This window comes from Conger conger, chromosome 19, assembly GCF_963514075.1.
Source record: "Conger conger chromosome 19, fConCon1.1, whole genome shotgun sequence".
NCBI classification, from domain to species: domain Eukaryota; kingdom Metazoa; phylum Chordata; class Actinopteri; order Anguilliformes; family Congridae; genus Conger; species Conger conger.
In genome coordinates, this window is record NC_083778.1 from 6644736 (window position 1) to 6657274 (window position 12539).

Genomic DNA, 12539 nt, shown 5'->3' on the forward strand with positions numbered 1-12539 from the left:
GTGGCACAACTCTTTAACTGTTTGCAGGATGCAATGTGAATCTGTAAGAACGAGATTGAACGCAATAACCCAGGAACAAAGCAATGCATTTCTTTTCAGATTACATAAAACCTAAAAAAAAAATCTGTACTTTTGAGAAGCAACCCTGGCCTCTGGCTGGCTTCACGCCATCCTCTACCCCAGCCCCCAGCCCCCCCTCCCCCCCGCGAAAGCTGCGCGAGACGGGGCACATCTGGAAAGAACTTCCTGAAAACCTTCTAGCGCGAGAGAAAGCGTTCAATCTGCTCCACGGACACGCCCATCTACCCCAGCGAGACACTGCGCGAGCGCTAATGGACCTAATGCGGCGGTTTTCGTGTGAATTGGACTGGAAGAGCAGCCTTTTGTGAATAACAAAACTGGTATGTTAAGTGATTTAATATTGAGCCAAATATATGATAAAACTTTCGCTTGATTGTTGTTACTGTTTAAGAAAAAACTCTTAATTTTGCATTTAAAGAAGTAAATCATCCACGTTTAAGCGAGTGTTTCCCAACTGGATGTAGTGGAAAATTTATTTTATTAAGAGATAGCAATATAGCTATACATAAGCATTAAGCATGATAGGTTTATTGTGCAGTGTAGGATTTAAAGATGTAAAATATATTTTAAGCTTAGAAGAACTGGTTTATCTCAACAAACTTGTATATTTCTACATTTCAATCTTTTGTATTGGAAAAGGCGAATTCTCAAACATCACGGTTTATTCCCCGGATAATCAAAACTAACGTTCTACAGTATCTATCTAGCTGTGATGAAACGAAGAAAATGTTATCAAACAGCAGGCAATGCAAAGCAGGCAACTTGTGGATCACGTTATTCGAAACAATCAATAAATCATCGTTGGAGTGCAAACAATTTCATCCGCGAATACTCTTTAAAAGTAGGTTAACCAAACAAAAGCTTCAAACAATAGCTTCAAAACATATCTTCTCATTTCTGGTCGGTCTTCAGTGCCACCCCCGCCTCTATATCAGAATATGTATTCTATGGAACAATGGCTGTGTCTTGACACTATAGTAATCCTATATCGATGATGTCAGTCATGTGTTGGAATGACTGTGCAGGACCCTTCCAGTGAAGTGACGTGCTCGACGTTCCTGAATTTATCTCCATTCATGTTACATAGAGAGCAAATGGGATTTTATTCTGTTTTCTTTACTCATGTGGTGGTAATGGTGGTTGCGGTAAAGTATGCCAGGAACAGTTCTCTGCTGTGGATCGGGTGCCTTTCTTATATATCTTTTTTTAGTGGTCGTGAATTGAGCAACAGCTCTGACACGCCAACACGGTAACGTTGCAGCACCGTTGCATAAGCGTTGTGCGAACGCTGTGCACGAGCCGCCGTGTTCTGCCACTTTCCTGAAGCCGTGCGTCGCAGTGAGGCTGTGTGTCGGTCGTAGCACTGGACCGGGAGCCAGGCGCGATAAAACTCGAGCAGCGTTCGGCGAAAGAGAATACCTCTCCGCTGAGCCAGCGCTCTCCCAGTGCGCAGGGGGGACTGGGGCACGTCCCACCTCTGCCTGTGAAAGCTGGACTCCGCTGCGAGAGAGAACGAACAGTGGGGGAATTAGAAACAGGGGGGAAGAGGAGACAGACAATGTTCTTTTCTCCAGTTTTCAAAAGCTTTTCAACTGCCTGATGTGAATTTTTGTGCGGGGTTTTCGATACAAGAAACACAGTAAGTGTACAGATTCCTTGAACAAACTGCAAGGATCTCCTGGAAGTGTCGGGAGGTCTGGGAAAGTGTCCCGGTTGATTTAATCATGACTCATAGATCATCGTGTGTACGCTGTCCGTTTATTAAAGGCACAAGCAAAGAAGCTGCAACAAACACCGTCTGAAATCCTGTTACTCCTAAACCCGAATACCAGCCATTACCATCATTAGTCACTCTAAACCCGACTTTCAAGCAAACGATTTGAGTAGTTCTCATTGAACATGCACTGAAAAAACAAGACACAACTGCATCAGTTTGGTTTAATGTTGAGAAACTGAAAACTGCCCTGCATCAATGTAGCAACTCACTATAGTAATCACCATAGCCATCTACAATAACAATCACCACAGCAATCCACTATAACAATCACCATAGCCATCTACAATAACAATCACCACAGTAATCCACTATAGTAATCACCATAGCCATCTACAATAACAATCACCATAGCAATCCACTATAGTAATCACCATAGCCATCTACAATAACAATCAACACAGCAATCCACTATAGTAATCACCATAGCCATCTACAATAACAATCAACACAGCAATCCACTATAGTAATCACCATAGCCATCTACAATAACGATCACCACGGAAATCCACTCTAACAATCACCATAGCAAACCATTATAGTAATCACCATAGCCATCTACAATAACAATCACCATATCCATCTACAATAACAATCACCACAGCAATCCACTATAGTAATCACCATAGCCATCTACAATAACAATCACCACAGCAATCCACTATAACATTCACCATAGCAATCCACTATAGTAATCATCATAGCCATCTACAATAACAATCACCATAGCAATCCACTATAGTAATCACCATAGCTATCTACAATAACAATCACCACATCAATCCACTATAACAATCACCATAGAATGGTAAGATGCACCAGATCCTTCTCTGCACTGTCCCAGTGTGTGTGTTTTCTAGCATTGGTTACCTCTGAAGACATGTAGTCTTGGCTACGGGCACAGCTTCTGCTAATGCAAACAGCAGCACACAAACACAGGCACATCTAAGCCACACACAGTGAAATAACATGGCCTAACTATAAAACCACTGGCAGAACCCAACAGTTCTTAAAAATGCATCCATCTGCAGTCTGTACAAGTTTTCTTTTCAATAAGTAATCATGCTCCCCTCTATTTTCTATGTATAACTTTCAGGTCACCATGACACAAACATGTTTTAAATGCTCTCTTGCTTTCATTTTAAGTTCCCCCTTGTGCTTCTTGTCTTGTGTTCCAGCGAGTCATTGGCAGTTTGTGTTTTGTGTTGCGTGACAGTTCCCACATGTTAATAATGACCAGTCTGTGTATGTGTCCAGAACATGTTATCTAACTGAGGAGTATTCACTTCCACTCCAGGTTTTCAGTGCAGGCTGTAAATGAAACATTTATATCACTGTTGCTGCTAAATTAAATTTGGGAATCGTGTTTTTCTGCCTTGTCCTTGAGTACGTAAGAGCGGATGGAATGCCGATGCTCTGTGTTTCCGAGTGAAGGAATGCAAAAGGAGAAGAGAAAAAGAGAGATGGGGGAGGGAGAGGGAGATAAGGGAGAGGTGGAGAGAGAGGTGGGGAGAGAGCCAAGCTGAAACACGTACAGAAATGCCACCCGGAAAGAGATGTTGCGATTCCCTTAAAAACAGATCCACATGTGTGCAGAAAGACAGCCCCTTTTGAGTGTCTTCAGATCCAGAAAGGGAAATATGAGCCCGCTGTCCACTGGAACTTTTTAACTCTGTGTGAGTCTCTTTGTCCGTCTCTGGCCATCAGACAAACATCAATATCCGAGCAGAAATATTTGTAATTTGCTGTCAAACATGAATGGAGTCCAATAGGAAAATTAAATTTTTGCTGAAAAAGTATCACGAGGGGGGCAACTTCATATCAATTGGCGAAACTGATCACTCGAAGGCTGGCCCCTTGATACAAACAGTCAAACTATCACACACTGATACATACACTGTGCCTAAAGTCTAAACCTGGCCTAAGGTGTAAACCTGACAATCACACACTGATACACACACTATACCAGCCATTTATACCAGCCTAAAGTCTAAACCTGGCCTGAATTATAAACCCGGACTAAAGTCAAAACCTGAGTATCGCACACTGATCGGGTGGTCTGAAATTGGATGGTCTGTAATGGTGTGGAAATGTACATGCTGTTACTCATATCCACAGCAGTTTACATGCGATTGTTTTTTTAGCAGATGATTAATTGAAGCAATGTGGAAGACCAATGTGGTAAAGAAAAGAATCCAGTAAGTAGTGTTTACAAGAACTATCTTGGCAGGATTAAATGAGTAATGTCATCCAGACCTCTTATCCAGCTGGAACACAATGGTAAGAGTTTGCCACAGTGAAGACCCAGGCTGGTGTGTGTATGGTGGTGTCAGTGTGTTTTTCCCCTGTGTGAGGGACCTGTGTGACCTGCCTCTTCCATCTCACCGTTAGCTGTGCTGACACACGGCCATGGTGCTGGACTTATGGCTCACGGATGGTTCTCTCTCTTCTCTTTCCTTCTCAGATGGCACCTGGAGAAAGATGGCCCTTCTCAGAAAACGTGAGTGAGGCACACATTATCGTATGCATCTTGCTTCATCCATTCTGCATGTGTGACGTTTTTTGGGAGATACTGAAAAAACCTCACACTCACTCGCTCACCCAAACTCTCACTCACACAGTCACTCACCCTCTCACTCACACATTGAGTCTGAGAGCGAATGGCTCCCATAATGGTGAATGGGTGAATGATAAGAACAACATTACATTGATTCAGTGAGTATCGGTGCTGTTGAATCAGGATGATGAGTTGATTCAGTCAGACTCAGTGCTGTTGAATCAGCTGGCAGCTGAGCTGATTCAGTCAGACTCGGTGCTGTTGAAGCTGAGCTGATTCAGTCAGACTCGGTGCTGTTGAAGCTGAGCTGATTCAGTCAGACTCTGTGCTGTTGAAGCTGCGTTAATTCAGTCAGACTCAGTGATGTTGAAGCTGAGCTGATTCAGTCAGACTCGGTGCTGTTGAAGCTGAGCTGATTCAGTCAGACTCGGTGCTGTTGAAGCTGAGCTGATTCAGTCAGACTCGGTGCTGTTGAATCAGCTGGCGGGCCCTGGGTAGAGCAGTGCAGCAACAGCGGGTCAAAGGCACTGCAAAGTCGACACAGCTGCTAGTGCAGAAATATGCGCTGCCCTGGATCCAGCGTAGCCAAGCAGGGGACCCTAAATCACTGCAGTGTAAAGAGCAGGAGACAGACGCCCTGTGAGGATCATTATTACATTACATTAATAGCATTTGGCAGACGCTCTTATCCGGAGCAACGTACAGTTCATTAGACTAAGCAGGAGACAATCCTCCCCTGGAGCAATGCAGGGTTAAGGGCCTCGCTCAAGGGCCTGACGGCTGTACGGATCTTATTGTGGCTACACCGGGGATCGAACCACCGACCTTGTGGGTCCCAGTCATTTACAGCAGCTTTCACTAAGAGCACAGGCCTGTGAGACTTGCTGGACTATCCCCCAACACAGCTGGAATGCGTCCAACCGTCCATAACTCATGGATATGCATGTGTGTGTGTGTGTGTGTGTGTGTGTGTGCGTGCAGCTGCAGGAATTTGAATTCTCCAAGTGTCGGCATGTGTCTTGTCTGCGCGCACCCACGCGTGTGTGTGAGTGCACGTGTGTGTGTGTGCGTGTGACAACAGAGATTCCGGACAAGAGTTTTGCCGGAGTCGTTCCAGGGCAGAGGTGATGAGGTACCTGGAGCATGAGAGAGACGCAGCGCAGAGAGAGAGTGAGCGTGCGAACACACGTGACTTATGTGTCGGGTGTTACGTGCCTACGTGCCTTACATGCGTGCGTGTGTGTGTTCTGGAGCGTGTCATCGGTGCTAGCCAGGAAAGTGTGATTGTGAAAATAAGAAGAAGCTGACTGCCTAATTACATTACATTACATTAATGGCATTTGGCAGACGCTCTTATCCAGAGCGACGTACAGTTGATTAGACTAAGCAGGAGACAATCCTCCCCTGGAGCAATGCGGGGTTTAGGGCCTTGCTCAAGGGCCCAATGGCTGTGCGGATCTTATTGTGGCTACTCCGGGATTAGAACCGCCGACCTTGCGGGTCCCAGTCATGTACCCTGCAGCCTGAGCTCAGTTACTGTGTGGGTATAATCTGCTGAACAGGGTCTGTCTGGGAAAACAATGCCTCGTCTTCAGTTAATCCAGGAGTCTCACAGGGAATTTCTTCTTTTATGTGACTCTTCCTTTTTGGCTTGGTAACATCTTTCACTGCAGGGATGTGCATGCAGTGTTATCCACTTCTAAAGGGTTAAAGTATTTATATTATGTATTTCAACCAGTTCTGTTATCGCACAAATATGCAGTCTGTCGGCAGTCAGCACACAGTATGTGTAATTTTGTCTGGAAGTACACTCTCTCCTCTGTGTCACAGTTAAACTGGTCCCCCTGCAGGTTGAGGCTCAGGCTGTTCTCTTGTGTAACAGTTAAACTGGTCCCCCTGCAGGTTGAGGTTAATTTCCCTCTCTTGTGTAACAGATAAACTGGTCCCCCTGCAGGTTGAGGTTCACGTCCCTCTCTTGTGTCACAGTTAAACTGGTCCCCCTGCAGGTTGAGGCTCAGGATGCTCTCCTCTGTGTTACAGTAAATAGGGTCCTCTTGGGGCTGCTGATCTTCATGGTGTACATCATCCTGTACAGCCGGATGCACAAAGCTCCACAACCTCCGATCCACACAGGTACACTCATCCTCAACAGGTGACAGGAAATATTAGTTGCTAAAGTAACAGTGTCACTGTCAGTTTCCCTGGAGATGGCTGCTGTGTCTAGAATGGTATTAGAACCAGACCTGGGTTAAATACGTCATTGTTTTGGATTCAAATACTTTTCTAGGCTTGACTGAACTTGTCTGGTGTATAGGAACCTATGAAATTAGGTAAAAAACTGCAAACCCCGCCTTCTGGTCCTCTTGGTTGGCTCAATTGCACCAGGCAAGATCAATCGCGCACCGAATTTCCAAAACAATGACATATCCGACCCAGGTCTGGTTAGCCGACGTGTGCCACTCTGTATGTTGGCTCTCTCAGATGTCAGGGCGGAGCCGGGAGCAGTGGGCGGGGCCGCGGGCGGGGTTAAGGGCGGGGTCAAGGGCGGGGCAGTGGAGGAGGAGATGACGGAGGCGGACGACGACGTCCTGGTGGTGATCTGCGCCGCGGAGGAGCGCATGGGCGGCGCCATGGCGACCGTTAACAGCATCCGCAGCAACACGGAGGCCAGCGTGTTCTTCTACATCGTCACGCTGCACGACAACGTGGCGTACGCCAGGTACGTCACGGAAACCCTTCCCCCTTCCTACCGGGGCTCCAGACGAGCTGCTACCGATGTCCACTTGGACTCTTGTCAGTCAAACTGCTGAAAGTTTATACTAAATGGCCCTGTTTCGTATGTAGGCAGTACATACAGAAGTCTGAGTTGAAGGACATCAGGTTTAAGATCCTGGAGTTTAACCCGACAGTCCTGAAAGGGAAAGTGAGACCCGACTCCTCCCGACCTGAACTGCTGCACCCAGTGAGTACCGCAGTTCTACCTGTTTACACCTGTCCCACACACACCTGTGTGTTCTACACACCTGTTCCATACACACCTGTGTGTTCTACACACCTGTCCTACACATACCTGTGTTCTACACACCTGTCCTACACACTCACACCTGTGTGTTCTACACACCTGTCCCATACACACCTGTGTGTTCTACACACCTGTCCTACACATACTTGTGTTCTGCACACCTGTCCCACACACACCTGTGTGTTCTACACACCTGTCCCATACACACCTGTGTGTTCTACACACCTGTCCTACACACTCACACCTGTGTGTTCTACACACCTGTCCCACACACACCTGTGTGTTCTACACACCTGTTCCACACACACCTGTGTGTTCTACGCACCTGTCCTACACATACCTGTGTTCTACACACTCACACCTGTGTGTTCTACACACCTGTTCCATACACACCTGTGTGTTCTACACACCTGTCCTACACACACACCTGTGTATTCTACACACCTGTCCCACACACACCTGTGTGTTCTACACACCTGTCCTACACACACACCTGTGTGATCAACAGACCTCTGTTTGCGTCTCTTACAGCTGAACTTTGTTCGCTTCTACCTCCCGCTGCTTGTGGTCAAACACCGGAGAGCCATCTATGTAGATGATGATGTCATCGTACAAGGTACAGGGCTCTTTGAGGGTGCTTGCTGATGTAATGATGCAGCTTCCATTACATTACATTACATTTCATTAATGGAATTTGGCAGACGCTCTCATCCAGAGCGACGTACAGTTGATTAGACTAAGCAGGAGACAATCCTCCCCTGGAGCAATGCAGGGTTAAGGGCCTTGCTCAAGGGCCCAACGGCTGTGCGGATCTTATTGTGGCTACACCGGGGATGGAACCATCGACCTTGCGGGTCCCAGTCGTGTACCTTAACCACTATGCTACAGACCACCCACTTCCATCCAGGTGTCAGAGAGAGAGGTCCAGGACTGTCCCCTCAGGTAGAGAAAGACCTTATAGGAAATGGACATGACCCAGCCTTTCAATTATTTGTTTGGGTAAACTTTGGATAGGAACATGTGTGCTGCTGTTACATTTTCTCAGTCGCTACATTTTATGAGAACTTATGAAAGCTTGTTTATCCAGCAGTCACTGAAATTAACAGAACGGAATGCTTGGTAAAATTTGCTTCAGATGGTTAAATAGACAAATGACCTTTCAGACCCCTGTCTCCTAAGCAGACTCAGACCAGAATGTGTCTCTCATACAGACTCAGACCAGAATGTGTCTCTCATACAGACTCAGACCAGAATGTGTCTATCATACAGACTCAGACCAGAATGTGTCTCTCATACAGACTCAGACCAGACTGTGTCTCTCATACAGACTCAGACCAGACTGTGTCCTATACAGAGTCAGACCAGACTGTGTCTCTCATACAGAGTCAGACCAGACTGTGTCTCTCACACAGAGTCAGACCAGACTGTCCTATACAGACGGTGAGGTTCACAGTAATACTCCACACAGGCCTGCTCTCTCTGACCCAGGAGATATCCAGGACCTGTACAAGACCAAACTGCAGCCGGGCCACGCCGCGGCCTTCGCGAGCGACTGTGACCTGCCGTCGGAGGTGGTGCGCACCATGGGCATGCAGGTGAGTGCAGGGCGTGCTGAAAAGACACAGCTCAAGCTACGTTTGAAACAGCTGGTAACTGGGTGACCAGCTCAGATAAGCTGCCAGCACTAGCTGGTTGACCATATTTATAGTATAGTAGCTTGGCCATGCTGGTTGACCAGCTCAGACTCAGGTAGACCAGCTTCATGACCAGCTTGACCAGCTCAATTTACGTTTTTTTAGTAGTGAAGATTAGAAGAACCAGGTTTAACACCAGCTGTATTTAGTTGATCAGAGATGAAGGAGTACTATGTTTTTGTATATTTTGTTTCCTAGACGACGTACATGGGGTTCCTGGACTACAGGAAGCTGGAGGTGAGGGAGTTGGGGATCAACCCCAGCGACTGCTCCTTCAACCCTGGCGTCTTCGTCGCTGACATCGAGCGCTGGAAACGGCAGAAGATCACCAAGCAGCTGGAGACATGGATGCAGCAGAACTACAAGTGAGCGTCACGTGAGCTCAGCTTCATTCCAAGAATCACGTGATCTCAGTGTCATTCCGAGAATCACGTGATCTCAGCGTCACGTGATCTCAGCGTCATTCCAAAAATCGTAGGGTCATAGCGTTATTCCAAAAATCATGTGATATATTATCAACGGTATTCCACATCTGCTCACACAAACGGGTTACCATATGGTCTTCATCGGATGATTCACTTGGCGAGCTTCTCCGACAGAACTCATAACTCATCAGTTATCTTTTCCTGACACGTGAAGCCTCAGCTTTCAGTTTGAGTTCCTGACTGTCAGCGGGCCAGCCAAAAGGACCATAACCATTCAGTAAAAAATCCTGCTCTCTCTATTTGGCACTAGGGGTGAAGGACAGAGTCCTGCAGATGAAAGGCCAGCAGCTCCTCTCTCTCTCTCTCTCTCTCCCTCTCCCTCTCTCTCTCTCTCTCTCTCTCCCTCTCTCTCTCTCTCTCGCTAGTCTTTTTGGCATTGGGCTATGTTGGGTAATGCTAATGCTAATGCTAACTTCCAGCTGCGCTCATTGGCTTGGCTTAGCCTTCTCGTTCAACTACCTATGAGTACTGAGTGGGCGCACATATGCGTTAGGACCAAATCTGCAGCACCGCCATCTTCTTCTTCTTCTTCTTCTTCTTCTTCTTCCCGCAGGAACAACCTCTACAGCAGCGCCATGTCAGGAGGGGTGGCCACCCCGCCCATGCTGATCGTCTTCCATGGGAAATACACCGCCCTCGACCCCATCTGGCACGTCGGTCATCTGGGTGAGACAGTCCCCCCCCAGGCCACTGTTTCACGCGACGACGTGGACCTCATTGTAGCACAACGTTCGGGTACACTTCAACCATGTCAGGAGTTGAGCTCATTCAGCGGTAAAAACTAAACGGCAGGGCTGTTGTTACGGGCGCTTAGGTCGGTTTAGTTACGATCAGCTGCTTTGGGAAATATCGGTTGGGAGGACATGGCAAAGTATCAGCGGAATCAAGGCCCAGTTGAAATGTTCAACCTTTGACCTCCAAGTTGAGGTAGATGCATTTACCCCCAGTTTACAAACGGGAACTCTGACTTAGAGCGCCGTTCCATTGTAGTTTTTCGAGAGTAGGAGGTCGGAAAATCTCAATTTCCAAGTTGTCTGGGACGCAGAAGAAGCGAACCGTGACGCTTTTAGAAACATGTCTTGGCAGGGCCACCGCACTTGCTCCAGACAGAAATCAAAACCAGCTGATTCCACAGCAAGAGGAACAAAAATTGAGTCTGTGGCGTCCCTTCCGAATGACTGAGCAGAGTCGGTTGTTTGGAGCAACCTTCTTATTTATCTTTATGTAATGCAAGTGACTCATAGCTGCTGAAGAACAACTGTGCTTTTCAGTGCCACGGCTGACTTGTGTTATTGCTCTAATGGATCCCAGTCACGGTTTTGGGTTCGACCTCCGACAGCCTTGATTAGTTTTGGTCCCATTGTGGAGATGACACCTCATATCCCATTTTACCCAATCACAGCAATCTCTGTACATCACCCTATTACGACAATTTACTTTGAGTCCTTGCCCAGTCTTATTTAGTATTTTACGTACTTCAGATTGTCTCAGAGTCCAATCTGTCTCAAAGTGTAATGTAGTTTTTTTTTTGCCATTAACCCATAACATTTTTTTCTTTCTCTCATTCTCAAAACACTTACGAATATCAAGTAAGTTCTTTCATGTTTAACGGTGAGGCATAATCAACGGGGAGGGGCGGCCTGTAGCGTAGTGGTTAGGGTAAAGGACTGGGACCCATAAGGTTGATGGTTCGATCCCCGGAGTAGCCACATTAAGATCTGCACAGCCGTTGAGCCCTTGAGCAAGGCCCTTAACCCTGGATTGTCTCCTGTTTAGTCTAATCCACTGTACGTCGCTCTGGATAAGAGCGTCAGCCAAATGCCAATAATGTAATGTAATGTAATGCATTCCCAGTGTAGTAGGCATTCACCTACATCGCTGGGTGTGGATTTTTCCTGTGGTAAGTACCTGGCTCAGCAGTATAACCCTGGGCTGGACCCAGTGGTGCTCTGGCTGCGGGGCCAGGTCCGGGTGCAGGATAATGGGGTCACGCTCCCTCCTCCCCCCCCCCCCAGGCTGGAGCCCGGACACGGAGTACTCCGACGCCTCCCTCCACGAGGCCCAGCTGTTGCACTGGAGTGGCCGCTTCAAGCCCTGGGACTACCCCTGCGTGCACATGGAGCTGTGGGAGAAGTGGTACGTCCCGGACCCCTCCAGGAGGTTCGCATTGGTACGGCCCAACAGCTGAGAGAGACACAGAGAGAGAGAAAGAGGGAGGGAGAGAGAGGGAGAGAGAGAGAGGGGGCGGATATCCCTCCACAGCCACACTGCACTGTGAGTCTCTGGCTCTCTAACAGAAGAGGGCTGTTAGTTTACAGTGTTTTCCTCCTTCTCCTGCGGCTACACTCTACACTCTATGAGGACGAGGGCTCGGCAAATCCCTTCATATCGGACAAAACTGAAGGCTGGATTTCCCCCGAAAACCAACCCGAATGCCCGCAGTTCCCCCAATGCCACCCATCCGGAAACTTCCAGACATGGGCTATTGCACCAGTTGTGGAGATGGAACACTTCCATTCAAACTGCACAACACATAAAAGCTGAGCTGGGCCAGACAGGGGGTGGTGGGATGGTTACAGGTACAAACCATGTTCACTTCAGCATGAACACAACTTTAGTATTTCTGGTACGTAATATAAAATTAAGGTTTTAAGGCTATGCCGAGATGGAAGAATTACGAGCAGGCTAACACCTAAATAAAGTGCTGTTACAACATCTGCAATGACAATTATTTTTTCCTGACATACAGTCTTGAAACCACATTTCAGATAAACAACTCCGGCCCCAACACACAAACACTGCAGACATCCATGTGGTCGGAATAGCTGCCAGTGACATTCCGGTACCTCTCGGAATTCTTCAGGGAGATACAGACATGTGAAAACACTGTTTATGAGCAGCACTTTGGAAAGCTGAAGTAAGAACT

The 12539-nt window shown here is 47.3% G+C and overlaps 1 protein-coding gene across 1 annotated transcript; it reads left to right on the forward strand.

Annotated features, from left to right (window-relative positions):
- The first annotated feature begins 351 nt into the window (after positions 1-351).
- Positions 352-12330, forward strand: LOC133119246 (glycosyltransferase 8 domain-containing protein 2-like). Its single transcript, XM_061229762.1, has 11 exons — positions 352-401; positions 4000-4053; positions 4320-4355; positions 6453-6520; positions 6944-7131; positions 7257-7374; positions 7966-8050; positions 8923-9029; positions 9327-9493; positions 10167-10279; positions 11629-12330. Exons 3-11 carry the CDS (start codon positions 4337-4339, stop codon positions 11799-11801), a joined length of 1038 nt encoding a protein of 345 aa, XP_061085746.1. The 5' UTR covers positions 352-401; positions 4000-4053; positions 4320-4336; the 3' UTR covers positions 11802-12330.
- The last annotated feature ends 209 nt before the right edge of the window (positions 12331-12539 follow it).